Below are 21,282 nucleotides of genomic sequence, written 5' to 3' on the forward strand. Positions count from 1 at the left end.
GAACAGCGAAATTCCTTCATGTGATTTGCAAGGAATGATCTGGTCCTTCCTTGATCCCCAACCTCGGGCTTTGTCCTCTCGCTCTGACACCTCCAGAAGTCCTGAATGACTGTAGTTCCTTAAAGATCCAGGCCATCTCCCACCTCCAGGCCTTCATGTGGGCAGTGGGATTATCTTCCCAACCCTTCTCCTGCCTCACTCCTAACCATCCTTCCTTCAGAACAGAAGCGGGAAAAACAGGTCAGGGAGGAAGGAGGAGAAGTAGAGTGCTGTGGAAGCGGGAGCGAGGACAGTGTCAAGGACATGACAGTCTATGGTGTCCAAGCCTGCAGAGAGGACGTGGATGCAGAGCAGGAAAAAGTGTCTGCTGACCTTGGTGATGAGGAGAGAGCAGTGCTGGGGAGCAGATCGCCTCCAAGGCGATGCGCTCGCTAGTTTGTCGTATTCTTTCTTCTCACATTTGGAAGCCAAGCAATATTCAGGGGCCTCTCCAACACATTTCTAGACCTTTGAAAAAAAACTCAGAGATTCTGTGCTATCATCAGATTTGGCCTAATGGCTAAATGGCTCTGGAGAGAGGCAGATTGCTGACTGCATGAATGCCTGGTTTCAGCTGTGCCTGGAACCCTAAGGCCTAGATCTTCTCTTAATTGTTCAACTATGTGATCTGATAAATGGCCCCTTCCTTTTCCGTTAAGACTGTTTGCATTTGGTTTCTGGTACTTGGGTTTCTCCTTTGCAACCAAAGGAGAAGTTATTGACCCTTCTCTGAAAGGGCTGAGTGGGTTGGTTCCATCTCTTCATTTTGGAGAAGAGCCCATTTGAAAAACAAACAAACAAAAAGACCAGAAATTTAAACCATTTGCTCTATAGCTCAGCTTCCCTTTTATAGTTATTTCTTAAAAAAAAAATTTTTTTTTATTTGGCTGCAGAATCTAGTTCACTGACCAGGGATCAAACCTGGGCTCCCTGCATTGAGAGCAAAGAGTCTTAGCCACTGGACCACCAGGGAACTCCCTTATAGCCACCTCTTTTCAGTCCCACTCATGTGAGTGGACTCCCAATTTTATCAAGCATCTTTGTATTCTTAGGTCACATGTCTGCCTCATCCCTCTGCCCTCCCCCAGTAAGTTCTGAGAAAGAAGCAGCTAGGTCTTATTCATTATTCTATCCATCACAAGATAAGAGAATGTGGAGAGACAGTTGAGCCCAGTAAATAAAACAAATGGATAAATGGATGAAGGAATGAAGGAGGGAATGAATGAGCGAAGTGAAAAAGTTCAGGACAAGATAAAGGGCCAAGAACGGAGCCCTCGCAGGTTCAGCACTCAGCAGCAGCTGGCAGTGTGGCCATCGCGGGCAGCGCCTTCTCATTATCAGCTCTGGCCTAACTGATCGGAAATCACAAGCTGATGTCAGCCTCCTGTGGCTGCTCCTCTCCTCTTATCATCGGCTGCTGTGTCTGCAACTACCCTGGGTGTGGTGGCCACCAAAGGGGCTGCTTGGTGACCGTGGACAGCCCCGGAGCTGTCCCCTGCAAGGATGAGCTGAGGCGCCCTCATTTTGAATTTATTGTCATTTATTTATTTTGGCCATGCCATGTGGCATGTGGAAATCTTAATTGCCCAACCAAAGATGGACCCTGTGCCCCCTGCAGTGGAAGTCGGATTCTTAACCACTGGACCAAGAGGGATGTCCCTTGCAACCTTATTGTGAGGGCATGCAGCCGAGGGCCAGCCAGGGACAAAGAGAGAGTGAAAAGGAGGTGCAAGGATGAAGGATTGAGACCCCTAGATGCCCCCAGCTCACCATATGTACCATCAGCAAGGCAGGTGGCACTGCCTCTCTGGTTGATCCTAGTGGCTCCCTGTCACTCTAGGGTTTGTTTAATCTGGGCTTTTCAGGCCATCTGTTGCCAACTTCCCCGTCTGCACCAGTCTCCCAGGAACAGCCCCCAGCAAAACTGTGGAGCCTTATACCAAGGTCACAGGACAAAAATCTCCACAATTAACCAAGCCTCATAGCAACTGTTGCCACAAGCCTCCTGATCTAAACCGGCCAATTTCCTGACTTCACAGGTAAAATATCTATCCTATAGCTTCCTGACCAATCTGGTGGCTTAGTGGTAAAGAATCCACCTGTAATGCAGGAGACGAGACGTGGAGACGCGAGTTCTGTCCCTGGGTCAGGAAGATCCCCTGCAGGAGGAAATGGCAACCCACTCCAGTATTCTTGCCTGGACAATCCCATGGACAGAGGAGTCTGGCGGGGTACAGTCCATGGGGTCACAAAGAGTCGGCACTCAGGCACGCGCATAGCATCCTCACCTGACGCCATCCTTTCAGTAGGAATTTTCTTCCTCTTGAGGCTATAAAATTGGCTACTGGCCTGCGAAAGGAGCCATCCCGCTGTTTTGACAGCATCTCCCATTCTAATAAACTCTATTCTCTCCTTCTGCCTCATGTCTGGAAATTCTTTTCCAACCCATGCACAGACCACATGATCGATCAGCATCAGAATCCAGAGAGCTAGGGTTCCCTGCACTTATTGCTCTGGCTTCTGGATCATCGGTGAGCTAAGGGCAGCAAAGATGCTCTGGATGGTGGGTGCCCAAGATACAGAAGCCGAGGCTCACTGTCTGTGGCTCCTCCAGCCACAGCCATGATGGCTTCACCCAGGCTCCTGTATCCCTCTGCATTCCTGGGTGTTGGAAGTCTGCTCACTAACTCACTTGGGGCTGCCAAGTTACTTAGCTTTCCTGCAGAGAACCCACCACGTCTGTTCCATCCTCATTCCTCTTTCCAAGCCCCTCTATTCAGAAAAATATTGACCTATTTTCCTGTCTATGACAGAGCAAATGAAACCTTTAATTTTTAAACAAATTAAAATCCTCTTGTAACTATGGCAGCAGGTAGATGAGTGCTGGGATCAGAACACTCTGGAACACCACGGTATGGGAGTCCAGTAAGAATTGTTAACATTTGCTTTGGGGACAGGAAACCCAGGGCCATCTGTGTGTTCTTCCAGCCCCACCTTCTGTGGGAACTGTCTCTGGGATCATTCAGTAGCTGATGCAGAATCCATCATCTCATTGAGTTTTCTAAGGAATTCACTCACAGAAAATCCTAAAAGGCAATGTAGATTTTCCTGAAGATTACATTGGGAGGACAGAAAAGAAGTTGATATTAATCATCTCTTAACAAGCTATCTAAAAATCTTCCATGAGAGACTTCCCTGGTGGTCCAGTGGCTAAGACACCATGCTCCCAGCGCAGGGGACCCAGGTTTGATCCCTGGTCAGGGAACTAGCTCCCACATGCCACAACTAAGACTTGGCACAGCCAAATTAAAAACAAACAAGCCAAAAAAAAAAAAAAACCATCTAAACTTAAAAAAAACACTTCAGTGGGTATTTCTTTTGTCCAGATGCCCTCTTCCAGGCCATGCTATGGAGCCAGTAGAGTTCTTTTCGTCCTCTCTTTTCTCCCCAAGTGATCCCAACTCACTAACTCCTGGCTCCTTCCACCCAGAGTTTTTCACAAACACCTCAAAGTCCTCTTGAAGTGCCTTCAGAGCACCTCAACTCCATTCTAATCCTTGGCTCCCAGTTTTTATACCCCGAACTCATGAACAACAACCCAAAAATCAAATGGTTCTCTGGTTGGTAGGACCTGTTCTTAGAAAGCTGAGAGAAGTAATAAACCACAAGATAGCTGTTATAGAAATATGCAATCACTTTATGAGTTAGGACAATTATGGCAAACTTCACTTTAAAGGCTCATGCAGGGATTTCCCTGGTGGCCCAGTGGCTAAGACTTCATGTTCCCAGTGCAGGGGACACTGGTTCAATCCCCAGTCAGGCAACAGGGAGCCAAGATCCTGCATGCTGCACAGAGTGGCCAAAGTAAACACATAAAATAAAGAGATGTTATTGTGGAAAACAAAACTTTTTAGAAACAGGCTCACGTAACTGGCAAGTGGTGGGACTTGAACCAGGAAACATCTAGTCCAGGGAGTTCACTGAGGGCCCGCAGAGAGGACCGCAGGCTGAGCCAGCCTGAAGCCTGTCCTGTGCTCCTGGCTCTCGACTCCACTCAAGGGAGACTGGGGCATTGGCAAGGCTGCTCTCCTGGTGGGCATCTCTGCTTCTAGTGAATTCCGTCCGGTGCTCACACCGGTGGCCCAGGGAAGCAGGGGCAGCAGGACGTCAGGCTCTAAGCCCGGGCTTCACACGCGTGATTCCCGGACCAGCAGCAGCAGAGGCGTCTGTTAGTAACTTGTTAGTAGCTTGAACTGTCTGGTGTGGGTGTGTAAAAGGAGGAACCGTGCACGTATCGGGGATTTTCCAGACTTCACTTCCAACAGTGTTGTTTTGTGGGGTGTGTGAGAACCCAGACTTAGGGCTAATAGGGTGACAATTGTAGGAAGCAGATTTATGCTTTTATCTTTTTTTTTTAAATCTAGTGACTTATCCTTTCAGGCATTCTTATGTGGGAAGAGAAGGAATTTTTATTTTATTTATTTTTGGCCATGCATCTTGTGGGATCTTAGTTCTCTCATCAGAGATTAAGCCCGCGTCCCTGACATTGGAACTACAGAGTCTTAAACACTGGACTTTGGGAGAAATCCCGGAATTTTTATTTTAAACACCAATTAACTTAAAAAAAAATTTTAGTGCTTAAAAAATTGTTCAAACAATTCACAAATATGTTTTCATTGTAAAAACAAACATTATACTGAAGTATACATATACATTCATATTGAAATTATAACTATTTAATTAGAGTAAATTAAATATATATAATTTTATATTAAGTATATAAATTGTAAATATATAAATAAAATAAATTTATTATTTATATTTAATATATAAACTACATATATATATACATATATATTATAGAATTAAAAAATGAGCTTTCTCTTCCTCCTTCCCATCTTCTTTTCCCTCTCCATTCAGTGATCACCAGTTTGCATAGCTTGGAGTGATTTATACAAGTTGTTTTTCGGCTTGCTTTGTTTCTTAGAAATCATTATTAGTATCTAAGGACCAACCACATTCTTTTCTTAAATGTCCATATTTTCTGGACTAGTAACACATTTAAATGGATCAAGACCGGAAAAATACAGGGCTTCCCTGGTGGCTCGTGGTAAAGAATCTGCCTGCTAATGCAGAAGACACGTAAGAGGAGATGCGGGTTCCATCCCTGGGTGGGGAAGATTCCCTAGATGAGGGCATGGCAACCCACTCCAGTATTCTTGCCTGGAGATCCCATGGACGGGGGGCCTGGCAGGTTACAATCCATGGGGTTGCAGAGCCGGACCTGACTGAAGCAACAGCACACACACGCGCCAACGCAGGAGACCCGGGTTCGGTCCCTGGTCTGGGAGGATCCCACATGCCTTGGAGCAGCTACTGAGCCTGTGCGCTGGAGCTTGGGAGCCACAGCTACTGAGGCCCTGAGCCCAGAGCCCATGCTCTGCAATGAGACACCACCGCAAGGTGCAGCCTGCACACCGCAACTACAGATGACTTCCTGTTCACTGCAACTAGGGAAAAGCCAGCATAGCAACAGAGACCCAGCACAGCCAAAAATAAATAAATAATTTAAAAAATCTAGGTTTGGCTATTAAAAAAAAGAGAGAGAGACGGGATAGATAGGAACCCAGTCCATTCTCTCTGGTACAAGCCATCTTTCAAGCTGGTGAGGAAAACTTTGCCCAGGCCTCCCTTCACACCTGTTCCCCTTCCAAACTCCTGGGGACCCTCAGGTTCCTCTGAGACCGGGTCAAGGGCAGAGAGAACTTGGGGCTTCCCTGGAGGGCAGGGCCTGGGATCCCCTTACTCTGCCTGTTCTCAGGTCGCCTGTCCTTCATAGCACCCCTAACCCCCTTTACCTTCCTATTAGGCATGTCCTCCAGGACAGGTCTGCAAGCTTCTCAGGGTGTGGAGGAGGTGCTTGTCTGTGTAAAATTCGCACTGAGAAGGCAGAGAATGGATGAGGACACCAGGAAGAAAGCTGAGTCCAGTCCTGTTACCTGTGCGAGGCGTCTGGCCCGTGCACGTGTGTGCACACACGCACACACGTGCAGGCACACGCACATACACAGCGCATCCTGGCCCCCACGCTCTGGTCCTAGCTGCTTCTGCTTGTCGACCCCTCCTCTCTGGGTCTCAGTATTCATCTGTGACCCAGCGACTGGAGAGTGTGTTTGCACAGCCCTTGCCAGCCCTCTCTGACTTCTTCTGCAGACAGTCCTGGTTCTGGCCTTAGAGCCCTGCGGTTACAGTTTTGCTCAGAGACGGCCTCTGGCCCCTCAGATGAGAGGCCCCTTCCTTGGGGTGGGGGGTGGAGAGGTTAAGGCTGCTTTGCTGTCCCCCCTTTCCTCTCTCCAGAAGCCCCAGGGGATCCCCTTGGGCCAGTACCAGCTTTGGGGGATGGAGCGACATTCATTCACCGAGGGCTTCCTTCCTGATTCTGCCCCCTCCCCCCGCTCCCCCCCCAGTAGTGGCCAACCATTTCCTGTCCACCTCCACCCCTACTTCCACTTCACCGCACCCCACTCCCAGCCTGTCCCCAGGGAGAGAAGAGGGTGGCTGGGCTCCTCTGGAATTCCCTTATGATGAAGCCATCCCTCTCAGATTCGTGGGAACTTTACTTTTCTGGGCCTCAGTTTCCCTACAGCTCACCTGAGTGGGTTGAGGGAGTAGCAGTAAGGGCAGGGACTCTGGGGTGGTGCTGAGCCCTGGCTTCCCCTTTTCACAGTCTCTGTGACCTTGGACAAGTTCCTTAGTTTCTCTGCCTCAGTTTCCTCATCTGTAAAATGGGGGCACAATAGTACCTACCTCACAGTGAGACAGGCTGGGACCTGGGACCCTTTGCTGCAGTGCTTGCACCTGGACAAATATCTTGGAGCAACAGAAGACAGAAGAACTATAAGGGACTAGAATTAACTGCAGGCATATTAACTGCAGCAGTTGGAGCCAATTATGTACAAGATACAGAAAGGTCAAAACCCAACTGCAATTTCTGAGCTTCCAGGAGCAAAAGCAAGGTCCAGTGCATGAGCAAGACTGCTGCACACAGCACCACCCAGGGGTGGGCAGACCACCTAAGCTGCCCCTCCGGCCCAACCCACCCTCACCCTATTTGAGGGGCCAGCTCACCCCACCTCAGGGAGCGAGCCAGGACACTTGCTGCTTGTTTTCAATCCCTTGTGCTGCAGCAGAGTCCCAATAAAGACCTACCTAAATTCCTCATCTGGCCTCTCATCAAGCTCTACTGATTAAGGAGTCCAGGCATCCTGGGTGTTAACAGTGGTGAAGTTGGCGGGTGGGTGTGAGATGATGTAAACACTTAAAGTGTGTGGACCATGCTGGGCCCATACACAGCATTTGCTAATATCTCAGTTTTTACTACCTTGATGTTCAGGGGAGATGCCCTGGTCAGGCTGTAGTGACTCCAAGGCTCCACCTTCGACTCTAAATGTCTGAGATTCCCTGAATGGGCTGTCTCTTCCCCCTCACCCTGTGCAGAAAGGGGCACACATGTGTGGCTGCTGTAACCACAGCTGACCCTCCAGGGACCACACGTTCAGAATGGCTGAGTAGTGTGGACTGAATGCCTTGTGTCGTCCCCAGACTCATATATTGAACCCCAATGCAATGGTGTTAGGAGATGGGACCTTTGGGAGGCGAGTCGGTTTAGATGAGGTCATGAGGGTGAAGCTGCCATGATGGGATTAGTGTCCTAAGAAGAGACACCAGTGCTTCCTCTACCCGTGAAGATGTAGTGAAAGACAGCTATCTGCAACCCGAGAAGAGAGCTCTCACCAGACACTAAATCTGTCAGCACCCTGACCCTGGACTTCCCAGCCCCCAGAATTATGAGAAGTAAAAGAAAGGTAGGGTTTCCCAGGTGGCGCTAGTGGTAAAGAATCCACCTGCTAATGCAGCAGACATGAGACGCAGGTTCAATCCCTGGGTTGGGAAGATCCCCTTGAGGAGCGCATGGCAATCCACTCCAGTATTCTTGCCTGAAGAATCCCATGGACAGAGGATCCTGGTGGGCTACAGTCCAGGGGGTTGCAAAGAGTCAGACAAGACTTAAGTGACTTAGCACAGCACAGCACAAAAGAAAGGTTGTGTGCTCAGTTGTGTCCAACTCTTGGCGACCCCATGGACTATAGTCCACCAGGCTCCTCTGTCCACGGAACCGTCCAGCAAGAATACTGGAATGGGTTGCCATCCCCTTCTCCAGGGAATCTTGCTGACCCAGGGATCGAACACACGTCTCTTGAGAAGTAAACATCTGTTGTTTAAATCACTCACTCTATGGTATTTTGTTAGGAGCCCAAGCAGACTGAGATCCTGGGGCTGGGATCTGACCAGGACACAGGTGTGCCTGCTGCAGATGGGGACGACTTGCCACCTGCCTGTCTTTGCTCCAGGGAGAGCACTCTTTCCCAGGAGAGCTGGCTTCCTTTACCATGACTGTACTGGTAGGGCTAGGGGATCAAATAGAAGGATTTCGAGATTGGACAAAAAGAGTAGTTTCTTCCCCAAGAAAACCCAGGAGCCCTGCTCCCAGGGCAGCGGCTGACATCCCAGTGCTAGAGGGTGTGATGGGTGTGGCAGCTGGGGGAAGGGAAGTCTGAAGTCCCAGGGCAGGTGCCAAGCAGTCCATGTCCACGTGCATCTCCTGCGGGGAGAAGCTGTAGGACCTGGAAATCTCTCTGATGTCTTTCCTTTGAGTAGACTGAGGGGCGCTAAGCGTTCCCTGCCCCAGGGGTTGTGGGAGAGCCATTCCTCTGGAAGAGGCACGATGGATGTCAGGGACCACAGGAAGAGGCCTGAGACCACTGTGTCCTGGGCCCCAAAGGAAGTTCCAAGCCACCAGGGCAGAACGAGTGGATAAATTGGACTTCATTAAAATTAAGATCATCTGCTCTGCAAAAGGCAGTGTTAAGAGAATGAAAACATAAGCCACAGATTGGAAGAAAATATTTGCAAAACACTTATCTGATAAAGGACTGGTATCCAAAACTTGTGCTCCAAAAACTCTTTTTAACATTCAACAATAAGAAAACAAACAACCCAATTAAAACTAGGGCAAAAGATCTGAACAGATACCTCAGCAAAGAAAAGAGACAAAGCCAATGCAAAAAAAGCCACAGACGATACAATTCCAACTACATAACATTCTGGAAAAGGAAAAACTATGGAGATGGTAAAAAGATCAGTGGTTGGCAGGGGGTAGGGGAAGAACAGGTGAACTGGGGAACACAGAGATTTTCAGGGCAGTGACACTACTTTGTGTGATATTATGATGGTGGATATATTTTTCCAAATCCATAGAATGTATTATACAATGCCAACAGCGAGCCCTAATGTAAACAACAGACTTTGAGCAATAATAATGGACCCATGTAGGTTCATCAGTTGTAACAAATGTACTAGTTGATAGTGGAAGGAGGTGGGATATGTGGGAACTTTCCATATCCTCTGCTTAATTTTGCTTTGATCTTAAAGCTGCTCTAAAAATAGTCTATTTTAAACATTAAAAGAAAGAAAATAGACATATGGCAAATACATGAAAAGATGCTCAACATCAGTCTTTAGGGAACTGCGAAAGAAAACAACCAAGGAGATATCACTACACACCCATTAGAATGGATCAAATTCAAAGCACCGACAACACCAAATGCTAATAAGGGTGTGCAGGTACAGGAACTCTCATGCATTGCTGGTGAGACCGAAAAAATAGAAAAGCCTAACTATACTGTATTTGCACCATATGATCAAGCAACTATGTTCCTTGGTATTTATCCAAATGAGTGGAAAACGTGTGTATGTCTGAACAAAAACCAGCACCGTATGTTTATGGCAGCTTTATTCATAAATGTCCCAAATGTGCATCAACCAAGATGTTCTTTATTACATGAATGTATAAATAAACCCTGGTACCTCAATAAATTGAAATACTATTCAGCAACAAAAACAAATGAGCTATGAAGACATGGAGGAATGCTCAATGCATATTGCTAAGTGAAAGGAACCAATATGAAAAAGCTATGTAAAGTTGAGCTGTTTCAAATCCTGAAAGATGATGCTGTGAAAGTGCTGCACTCAATATGCCAGCATATTTGGAAAACTCAGCAGTGGCCACAGGACTGGAAAAGGTCAGTTTTCATTCCAATCCCAGAGAAAGGCAATGCCAAAGAATGCTCAAACTACTGCACAATTGCACTCATCTCACATGCTAGTAAAGTAATGCTCAAAATTCTCCAAGCCAGGCTTCAGCAATACGTGAACCATGAAATTCCTGATGTTCAAGCTGGTTTTAGAAAAGGCAGAGGAACCAGAGATCAAATTGCCAACATCTGCTGGATCATGGAAAAAGCAAGAGAGTTCCAGAAAAACATCTATTTCTGCTTGATTGACTATTCCAAAGCCTTTGACTGTGTGGATCACAATAAACTGTGGAAAATTCTGAAAGAGATGGGAATACCAGACCACCTGACCTGCCTCTTGAGAAATCTGTACGCAGGTCAGGAAGCAACAGTTAGAACTGGACATGGAACAACAGACTGGTTCCAAATAGGAAAAGGAGTACGTCAAGGCTGTATATTGTCACCCTGCTTATTTAACTTATATGCAGAGAACATCATGAGAAACGCTGGGCTGGAAGAAACACAAGCTGGAATCAAGATTACTGGGAGAAATGTCAATAACCTCAGGTATGCAGATGACACCACCCTTATGGCAGAAAGTGAAGAGGAACTCAAAAGCCTCTTGATGAAAGTGAAAGAGGAGAGTGAAAAAGTTGGCTTAAAGCTCAACATTCAGAAAATGAAGATCATGGCATCTATTCCCATCACTTCACGGGAAATAGATGGGGAAACAGTGGAAACAGTGTCAGACTTTATTTTTTGGGGCTCCAAAATCACTGCAGATGGTGACTGCAGCCATGAAATTAAAAGATGCTTACTCCTTGGAAGAAAAGTTATGACCAACCTAGATAGCATATTCAAAAGCAGAGACATTACTTTGCCGACTAAGGTCCATCTAGTCAAGGCTATGGTTTTTCCTATGGTCATGTATGGATGTGAGAGTTGGACTGTGAAGAAGGCTGAGTGCCGAAGAATTTATGCTTTTGAACTGTCGTGTTGGAGAAGACTCTTGAGAGTCCCTTGGACTGCAAGGAGATCCAACCAGTCCATTCTGAAGGAGATCAGCCCTGAGATTTCTTTGGAGGGAATGATGCTGAAGCTGAAACTCCAGTACTTTGGCCACCTTTTGCAAAGAGTTGACTCATTGGGAAAGACTCTGATGCTGGGAGGGATTGGGGGCAGGAGAAGAAGGGGACGACAGAGGATGAGATGGCTGGATGGCATCACTGACTCGATGGACGTGAGTCTGAGTGAACTCCGGGAATTGGTGATGGACAGGGAGGCCTGGAGTGCTGCGATTCATGGGGTCGCAAAGAGTCGGACACGACTGAGCGACTGAACTAAACTGAACTGATGTACTACAGGTTGTTCAGTTGCTAAGTCGTGTCTGACTTTTTGATCCAAGGGACTGCAGCATGCCAGGCTTCCTTGTCCTTCAGTATCATCTCCTGGAGTTTGCTCAAATTCATGCCCATTGAGTCGGTGATGGTCCCAACTATATGGTATTCTGGAAAATTTGCAACTAGGGAGACAGTAAAAAGATAATTGGCTGCCAGTCTAATTAAGTAATGTTTTCCATTATAAAAATTATATTACCCCATTTGGGATAGCCATTTCCATTGTCAGATTGGCAAACTGTAATTTTGAGAAATTTCTCCATTTTCTCGAAATTCCCAAATGAATCTGAGAGGTCCAGCACAAAGCTCACTTCCCTTCTGCTCAGCAGCACAGTGAGGGCTATATGGAAGGAAGACTTGGGTATAAAATGTATTTTTTATAGAGAGGAAAATTACAAAAAGATAAACAAAGCAATCCTCAAAGAACCTTATTTCCATTCTGTGTGAAATGACTTACATGAACTGAAACTAGCAGGGAAATAACTGTAGATCATCAAATCCAAGAGAAATCAAATTTTATTTGACAATAATATTAAATTCCACTCATTTATTCTTGGACGTCTGTCAATCATGTCATAGGACAATGGACTCATAAGACAAAAAACATTGAAGGTGTATTGCCCACCACTGTCTGGGGCCTGGACAGGGGAGGGATGGTAATACGGGGGTCGGGGGAGATGGAGCCGCTCTGTCCACGTCTCTCAGGTCCTGAGTACGCTGGGCTGGGGCTTCACGGGCTCCTATGAGCCCAGAGCCTTTGGCACAAATGAATCAGGAGTGGGAGGGGTTCTGTACAGATATAACTGTCTGCGTCCATGGTTACTTCCCCACCTCTCCCACTCCAAACCCTGAGCCCCAGCCCAGCCTTCCACCCGACCACCCCAGCCCACACATCAGCGTCCAGATTCTCAAACCAGTGTCACCTGGCAGTTACTAGTTTTTGGCTCTCGTGTTCTATCAGCCATTTGCCCCCAATCAGCCTCTGAGCTCCTTGAGATCAGCTCTCCACGCTCTGCTCCTCTGGGAACTTGTCCAGGCGCAATGGTGCCTGTGAACTCTGGGGCTGGAAGATTCCACACGTGATGGACTGAGTTGGGAGGTGGGGTCAGGCGGGCCAGCCTGGGAGAGGCAGAGGTGAAGGCTAGGGCAGCTGTGGACCCTCTCCTTACCCAGACCAAGGCAATTCCTCCTTCAGAGGGTACGGCTGAGCGTCCCTTCCCCTCTCATCTGGGTCCTGCCTCAGCAGCAAATTGGGAAAGAGGCAATGAAGAGCCTTCCCTCCCCTCCACCACCATACCGGGGACTCAGTGCTCAGGGTGTGAGGCCACGGAGCTTTCCTGAGCACCTGAGAGAGGTGCTGGGCCAGGTGCTCTGCAGTCTTGTCTCAACCCTTCAAGGAGGCCTCATCAGCCCCCTCAACAAAAGAGGCTTGAAGACGCTAATTCACTTCCTTCTGGCCATTTAGCCAGAAGGTCACTGAGCTGCCACCGAATCTAGGCTTTTCCTGTCTCCTCCAGGAATCTCGATCCAGGAAGGGGCTCCAGAAGGAGTCTGCTCTGAGTCCTGACAGTAAACAGGTGTTGGTGCTGTTCTTTAGAAGACCCAGGGAATTTGAGAGAGAGAAAGTGTGCATGTGAGAGAGAAAGATAGACGGAGAAGGGGATAGGGGCCGGCAATGGGGTCAGAAAAATAACACCCATGTTTCTACTACCTGAACCCCAGGTAGGGGGACCCAACTCCAGACTCAAAGGCCCCCCCACTCCGCAAGTCTCTGACAAAGTAAGGGGAGGGCCTGGCCAAGGGTCGAGAGGGAGCCCTAATCCCTCCACCCCCCAGAGCACCAGAGCCTCGGATCTTCCTTCTAGAGAGGATCCTAGACCATCTAGAGGGCAGGGCCTCCAGAGATCGGCTCACTCATCCCTCTCCTCTCTACCTGAGGAATCTGAGGGGCTGTAAGGACAAGTCCCTCCCCCTAATGCCTGGTTGTTATTTTTTTTCCCAAACAGAGCTCTGAGGCACCATTAACCCCCTGTCTGCTGCAGAGCCCACAGCGGGGACCCTGACCCAGCACAGGGCCATTCAGCTGTCCACCAGGAGCCAGGCCCTCCCAGGAAAAGGCAGCCTTGAGAAGGCTGCCCCCAGGCTTCCTGTCCAGGCTGGTGCCACACGGCTAGGGCAGAGCTCCGCTGAAAGTCATGATGGGCAGACAGAGCAGGGAGCAGAGGTCAGGCGTGGTCTGCCCCTGCGCCGATGGGTGGGAGGGCTTCTGGGGCTGGGGGCAGAGGTTGCTCTTCTCAGGCTTGTAGCAGGGCGAGACCTCGCACCTGTGGGGCAGGGTGGGTGTCAGGGCAGGGTCCCACCCTTCCAGCTCCTTCCAGGCCTCAGGGTCGGGGGTAGGGGTGCTGAAGCAGGGCCAGGGGCCCCCACTTTCCTACCTGACCACACTCTGCAGGATCTTCCGCTCGTCCTGGTCCAGGCACACAGCAAAGGGGCAGCTGTTAGAGCCGATGATCTGCACCTTGTCCACTTTGACCTGTGACGTGGTAATCTGCAAAGAGGGCCCGGGTCACCTGGAGCCCTGTCCACCCCCTCCTCTCCTTTGGAGCTGCCAGCCCTCGGCAACCTCTCCCCTTGGAACCACCCACCTGGGTCCAAGGGGTGGGGGCACACAGGGGATGGGCCCACAGCCTCCATCATGCCCTGACTCCCTCCCAGCCTCTGCCCTTTCCTGAGTCTAAAAGGAGCATTTGTTCTGGGAGGAAAACCCCACTGCCTGCATCATGAGAGCCTCGGTTCCCTGACACAGAGCCCGCTCGGGGCTCCCCTGGCAGCCACCACAGAGCCTTTCTGCAGGTGCAAGGGTACCTCCTCCTCCCAGAGCCCCCACACGTGCGCACACCCCTCACCAGCCTCTCCTCTCACCCACACGGCCCAGCACAGCCCTTGGACACGCCACCCCCATACGCACAGACACACACATGCATACACAGACACACACATGCATACACACACGTGCCCGGTAAGTCTCCTGAGGGGGTGGCGGAGAGGAGGGGGCGCCCTTACCTGGTTGAAGCCCTTCTTAGATTTAGGGTTCTGCCTTTTCACCACTTCTGTCAGGTTCAGCGTCAGGGCCTCTGTGCTCGAGTCTGAAGGGCAGGGGCGGCTCAGGCCAGGCTCAGGACCACCCGTGTCCCTGTCCCCTCCCTCAACCCCTGCCCCCACCTCCACCTCCCTGTCCCCCACCTCCACTTCCTGGTCCTCCACCTCCCTGTCCTCATCCCTACCCTGCCCCTGCCCCACCCCACCTCCCGGTCCCCCTACCCGCGCCCCCACCCCCACCCCCTCACCTAACTCCTCCTGCTGCCGGCAGGCCTTGCTGAGGTTGACAGAGGTGCAGACCTTCTCCATGTTGCTCCAGCGACTGCGTCCACTGATGGCCCCCTAGGAAGGGAGCAGAGCCACACTGTCTGAGGCCCAGGCCCCCGGTGCCTGGTGCCTTCAGCTCCAGACCTGCCAGCCACAGGGTACCGCCTGCCACCGGCACACCCAGGCAGCTCTCTCTCCTTCACCCGTCAGCCAGCTTCTTCACCAAGAGCCCTGCGACCCCTATAAAGACCTTGTGGACCCCAGGAGGAGCTGCCAGGTCACTGGTTTGGTCCACGGGCCAGCCTGATGACCGGGTTGAACTCTGCTCCATCCTCACCCCCAGCCCGGAATCCGGGTCCCCAAGCACACTGACGAGGGGGACTGCCCCGGGGGAGGGCAGCTTTGGAGGCAGAGGGAGAGGGCAAGGTCCACTGCCTCTCCTTCCCCATTCTCTTAGCATCCTGGAGCGCCCTGGCAGCCTGCCACGGCCTTCCAGCTTATAGACTGGGCCCAGTACATAGGAGGCTGGCTCTGGGGAGGTGGCATGGGGAGCAGACCCGAGGGGCAGGCCAGCAGCACGCTCACCTTGCTGTAGATAATCTGTAGTGTTAGCGGGACGGCCTCCCGGTCACCGTCAATGCCCAGCCGCTTGCTACCAGGACCTGTGCATGCAAACAGACCCTCTGCTCCTCTCCCTTCCAGGCCCTCACAGACCCGGGGCCCTGCCTCCCCACCTCTTTCTTGTCCCTTCTGCCCCACTACCCTGTGACCCCTCCTCCCCAGGGACCCCCTGGATCTTGGCCCACCTCCACAGGGGCTCAGGTAGGACCTACCTGAAGCCTTGATGGCACGCGTGGCAGCAGAGTGACCCAGCTCCAGGGAGTGGATGAAGATCTCTGTCGTCTTCTCCCCAGTGATGAAGGTCAGCTGGAGTGGGCAGGAGGGCGGGCATCAGCGTGGACCTCCCAGAGGGACTCCCAGGCGCCCCCCGCACAGGGCTGCCAGGGGTGGGCGGAGGGGGACCCTGCAGCCAGTCTGGAGTGGCAGGACAGGCTTTACCTCGGTCTGATAGACCTGTAGCAGCACCGGGCGGGCAGCGAAGCGGCAGTAATAGAGCAGCATGTCGGCCAGGATGGGCAGCTGGGCAGGGGAGCCCTCCAGGGGCCGGGACTCTGCCTTCAGAGACTGCTGGAGGTGGAGGGGAGCCCCGAGATGGAGAGAGAAGAGGGAGGATGAGAGGACGACACACAAAGGAGACAGATCCAGGGGCAGGCAGGGCCAGGGATGGGGGTGGTGAGATGCGGGGAGGAAATGGAAGGGTTGGGGAGGACCCATGGCCTGCCTCCGTCCCTCCTCTCCAGCCTCCGAGCTGGTCGAAGCTGGGGGTTGAGGAGTGGGGGCTGAGGCCTAAGACGCCTGGATCCTTCTGGTGCCCCTCCCTCCCTCCCAGGATCGAGACCCCCTCCCTGGGCCTTGGAGCCCCAGGTTCAGCTCAGCCCTGCTTCCACCCAGCCTCCCTGCTCGATCACGAGGGAGCCCTGGCCCTCCAGGGAGGCCTCCAGCTGGACCCCCTAAACTAGGGCCTTCAAAGCAAGACTGGGTGACTGCAGCCAGGGGCCCCCCAGTCTCTGCACCCCGGAAAGGGGCGGCTCACCTGGCACAGGACTTCGGGGGGCAGGTGCATGAGGCCCAGCACGTTGCGCTCATACCAGGGGTCGAGCATGCCGAGGTAGTGGGAGATGTCGTTGGTGCTCTCGCCCCAGGGGGCTGCGCCCAGCTCCTGGAGAGGGGGCGACAGTCATACCTGGCACCCTGGCCCTACCCTGCCACCCTCGCTGTGGCCCTGCACGGCACCCGCTGTCCCATCCCAAGCTTCTCCCTTGCCCTTGGAGTGGTCTAATAACCCTCAGTCCATGCCCCTCCCACCCCATCACCACATGCAGGGCAGGGAGCACGCCTGGGAGCCAGGCCCACCCAGGAGGATGTGCCTCATAAACAGGGGTAGCTGCTGCTCCTGACTTCCAACCAGCCCCTTCCGGGGATCTGGGACCTGCTCATGTCTCCTTGCTTTGCCACCCTGCTGGGCCTGGGGCTGGGGACGTACCGCAGGGCTGGGGTGCCTCGGGGAGTCTGCGGGGAGGGAGGACGTCTGGCACGGAGAAGCTGGGCTGGTGCAGCCACCAGTTCCTTGGCTCCGCTTCACGGGCACGTAGAAGAATTGGAGCTTGAAGAACCGTGTGAGGAGTGGACGGTTGCTCTCCAGCCGCCTGTGGAGAAGAAGATAGTGAGAAGGGAGACCCTGGGCCCCTGGGGGACCCCAGTCCTCGAGCCCAGATGCCACCAGCACCACCCCTCTTTAGCCCAGGGCAGATGGAGGCCCAGCTCCGGCTCTCACCGCAGTTTGCTGTATGCCCGGGCTACCTTCCCCGAGATCCGATCGGAGCCGAAGACCACGACTCGCAACGTGGAGGCCTTGGGGTCCTCGTCCCCGCTCAGGAAGGGGCGGCGGCGCTGGTGGCGGGAGGCGGGGGCCAGGAGCCAGCCGGGCAGCGGGGGGCTGAGCTTTGCCTGTGGCAGGGAGCGTGAGCGCTGGGCCCGGGAGGCAGGCCTCGGGCCGTCCAGGGGGCTGACGGGGCTGCAGAGGCTGCCGGCCCGCCGCAGGGGCAGGGCGCTGTCCGGGCAGCCCTCCAGGGCCCGGGAGTCCCTCCGAAGCACGAGCTGGCTGGTGCTCTTGAAGAGTTTATAGATCCTGTTGAACTTCTGTCCGGACCTGCGGTGGCCCCGGCGTTCTTGGCTGCCAGGCCTTTTGGGCCTCTCGAAGGAGCTCTCCTCACTATCCTCCACGTAGCCACTGTCCATGCCGTCCGACAGGCCCGACACAAAGGAGGTCAGCAGCTGGCGGTGGAGGGTGGGTCCTGAGGCCTGGGATGAGGCAAGGGACAGGGTGGAGTCGCGGGAGGCTGCGGAGCTGGTGGAGAGCAGAGAGTCCCTCTCGGCACAGTGCCTGTCGCTGTCCAAGTCCTCCTCCTCCTCGTCCTCATCCTCATCCTCCTCCTCCCCGTCCTCATCCTCGTCGTCCCCTAGGATGCCCGGTTGGAGCAGCTCTTGTTCCTTCAGCAGGATTTCCTGCAGGATGTCTGCCGGGAGTAACGGGGTACACCGTCTGGGCATCAGGCCCTGGGACCCCTCCTGCACAACCCTGGGAAGGGTGACCGACTCAGACAGAACGACGCTGGGGGGAAGAAGGCAGGGAGCCAGCCCCGGACTCAGAGCCTGCCCTCTGCTCTGCTCAGAGCCTGCTCAGCTGGGAGGCCCACTGCAGAGGAAGACAGCTCTGGAAGTTTGGGGGGTGGGCACCAGGGGGGAGCCCAGCGGGCCACTCACCGAAGCTGTCCTGGTTCCAGCTGTAGGTGTAGCACCTGGCCACGGGCATGGGGATGGTGCGCAGCTTTCCGGGTTTGGCGGTGTCTGGAGGAGCCAGGGAGGGAGGGCCAGGAGGTGAGGGCTGGGCCGGCGCCTTGAGACAGGCCAGCCAAGACCTCTCTTCGTCTTGGAGGAGAGACCAGAGTGGGGAGAGGGACCAACAGCCGGGTGGGCTAAGTCTGAGTTGGAATCTGAGATGCCTGACCTGCAGTCAGGGGGCTTTTCTCAAGCCCACCGGGTAGAAGCCACACCCTTTTGTGAGCTGTGGGACTGTGGCCAAGTCTTAGGCTCTGAACCTTCGGTTCAAACAGGAGAACGAGGGCACCAGCTCACCAGGAGTCCCTTCTTCTGTAACAGACTTTGCCCAGAGACGCTGGGACAAGGTGGGCCATGTGACAAAGGGGGCTCAGAGGGGTATGTGCAGCTTCTGTGTTGTCTCCAAATGCAGCCCGGTGCCCTCGATCAGTCCTCCCTTTTCCTCCTCCCACCACCACCCCTGTGGCAATCTGCAGCCGAACCCTAACCCTGCAGAGGGGAACCATGCCCTCAGGATGGCAGAGCAGGAGGTGTTGGAGAATCTGGGTCTCTGAATGATTATATGGAGCAGGCCCAGCTGGGCTGCTTGCCTGGGCAGCTACGGAGCCATCGGGGGATGGGGCCTTATCCCCAGAGCCTCACCTAGGACACCAGGGAAGCCGGCTTTCTCTCCCACTGCCTGCAGCTTGGTCCTGAGCCACTGGCGGGCCTCGGCAGCATCCCCGATGCCGGATGCCAGTTCCTGGGCCTCTGCCGTCTCCGTGAAGATGTCCTCAAGCTCGGCCAGGGTCTTAGACTGAAAGCCAGGGTAGGGGAGGGGGGTAGGCAGGCTTGCCCGTGAACCTTGGCCTGGCTGCCCAACTTCTCAAACTCCCAGTGACCTGTCTCTCCCTGGCCTCGTTGCCTGCCTCCACCCACGACTGACCACCGAGCTAGGCCCCCCTTCAGCCCCCTTTCTCCAGAAATGGTCAGAAAGAAAGGCCCAGAGCCTTGCAGAGCTGGGGCAGGAGGGGGCAGAATGTCAGTGCTCAGAGAGGGGGAGCCACACAGCCGGCAGGTCCCAGAGCTCAGCCTAGACACCAGGGTGCCAGGTTCAGTGTAAAGCTCACGCCTGTGCCACGCAGCTCACGCCACCCTCAGAGGCTGCGTTCAGTCCCTCGGTCCTGGTTCCACCCATCCAGGTTAGGAACCAGCAGCACAGAGACCTCTCAACGAGGTCAGTGCTCCAGCGACCTCACTCAAGGTGAGGGGGGCCAGTATATCCGGGCGGGCTCCAAAAGGGAGTAGTGAGAACTTCTGCCGGGAGGGGCCGCTGCTGAGCCCAGGGCCCCAGGCACATACCTGCAGCCTGCAGTGCAAACCCGGCAGGTCGCAGTGGGGCCCAAAGGTGGCCTGGAAGGCGTGCAGGAGCAGGGTGGTGTAGGTGCTGTGCGGTGAGGGCCCGGGCGTGCTCAGCTGGTTGGCCACGGCGAGGAACTCGGCCTGCACCTCCAATGGGTTCAGCAAGAGCACAGTGCTGGGGACAGAGGACCGGCCATTGGCACTGGGGGACAGGGGTGGGGCCGCCACAGAGCCCACTTGGGCTGGGGTCGGCCCCTCTGACACCCAGGCCTTCTCACAGCCCAGGCGGGACCTGAGACCAGGGGAGAGCCGGTGCCTTGGGGGTCCCAGTTCCGACGGGAAACCTTACCACCTACTTTTGACCAGTTTTCAGCTGGTCTTTACAAAGACCTTTTAAAAACTGAGCTTTGTTTCCACAGATAAATTCTACCTTCTTTTTTTTTTTAATAAAAAATTTTCCTACAAGACATCTGAACAGATACAAAATGACACAATAAAGGATTGTATTTTAGGGGAGGTGATTGGAGGCCAGGTGATCATTTTGGGGAGGGGGCAGCAAGGCAACCACATGCTGTGAGATGTGGCCTGAAATTTCAGCCCGTGTGCTCCTCAAGTCAAGGGTCGGGTGTGAGGTGGCTTCTGCTAGGAGGAAGGGGAGCAAGTCAGGGCTGCATCTGACTCCTCTTCTGGCAGAGGGTGCCCTTTCTTTTTTTAAAAAAAAAATTATTTATTTGGCTCCATGTGGGATCTAGCTCTCTGACTAGAGAACTAGGAATTGAACCTGGGCCCCTGCACTGGGAGCTCGGAGTCTCAGAAACTGGACCACCAAAGCCATCATGAAGGCCAGCACTGGGCTGGTGTAGAGAGCATGCATCCAGTCACCAACCCCCACCTTCCTTCCCCTGGACTCTTTTTTTTTTTTTTTTTTTTGAGTGAAATCACTCAGAAAGTAGGTATATTGAGAAAGATACACATCCCACCGGCAGAATGTGGTCCATCTCAGGAGGTGAGATCGGCCCCTGGGTTCCCTCCTGATGCCAGTGTTTAAATGTCTGCATTATGGACATTTTAAACATACTCAAATATTAAGAGAATCATGAACCTCAAGGATCAATCACTCAGTTAACACATGACTGTTTGAACTTCAGCCACGACAACCCCCAATCACTGCATTTTCTCTAAAGTACTCCACTCCAGTATTCTTGCATGGAAAAATCCCGTAGGTAGAGGAGCCTGGCAGGCTACAGTCCACAGTATCACAAACAGTCGGACACGACTGAAGGACTGAGCACACACCAGCCATAGCAGTGGTATTCCTGTGAAGGCTGTTAGTGTGAACTGCTCACGCTTGTTCCTTCACAAGTCCTGCAGTGTTTAAACACAGCACAAAGAAGCACCAGGCAGGTGGCCCTTCTGCCAGTGTCTGTGGACAACTGTCCCAGAGCTGGCCTGGGGGTCAGAACTCAGGGACGGGATGGGGCTGTGTCAGATTCCCAAGAGTTTAGGGAGAAACTCATTTTGATTTCTCTATTTGTAAGAAAAAGGGA

General features: G+C 52.9%; 1 protein-coding gene across 1 annotated transcript in view; it reads right to left on the reverse strand.

Annotated features, from left to right (window-relative positions):
- Positions 1–13,739: 13,739 nt before the first annotated feature.
- The window catches only part of PIK3R5 (phosphoinositide-3-kinase regulatory subunit 5), a 72,461-nt gene continuing 64,918 nt past the window's right edge, over positions 13,740–21,282 (reverse strand). The window contains exons 7-19 of the mRNA XM_068976906.1: positions 19,736–19,910; positions 19,037–19,190; positions 18,320–18,403; positions 17,331–18,072; positions 17,040–17,202; positions 16,590–16,715; positions 15,995–16,123; positions 15,769–15,862; positions 15,521–15,597; positions 14,917–15,010; positions 14,633–14,715; positions 14,005–14,117; positions 13,740–13,893 (exon numbers count right to left, since the gene is read on the reverse strand). Of these exons, the coding sequence (XP_068833007.1) occupies positions 13,740–13,893; positions 14,005–14,117; positions 14,633–14,715; positions 14,917–15,010; positions 15,521–15,597; positions 15,769–15,862; positions 15,995–16,123; positions 16,590–16,715; positions 17,040–17,202; positions 17,331–18,072; positions 18,320–18,403; positions 19,037–19,190; positions 19,736–19,910 (2,188 nt within the window). The remainder of the gene's footprint in view (positions 13,894–14,004; positions 14,118–14,632; positions 14,716–14,916; positions 15,011–15,520; positions 15,598–15,768; positions 15,863–15,994; positions 16,124–16,589; positions 16,716–17,039; positions 17,203–17,330; positions 18,073–18,319; positions 18,404–19,036; positions 19,191–19,735; positions 19,911–21,282) is intronic.

The sequence above is a fragment of the Capricornis sumatraensis genome, chromosome 8, assembly GCF_032405125.1.
Source record: "Capricornis sumatraensis isolate serow.1 chromosome 8, serow.2, whole genome shotgun sequence".
Classification (NCBI taxonomy): Eukaryota; Metazoa; Chordata; class Mammalia; order Artiodactyla; family Bovidae; genus Capricornis; species Capricornis sumatraensis.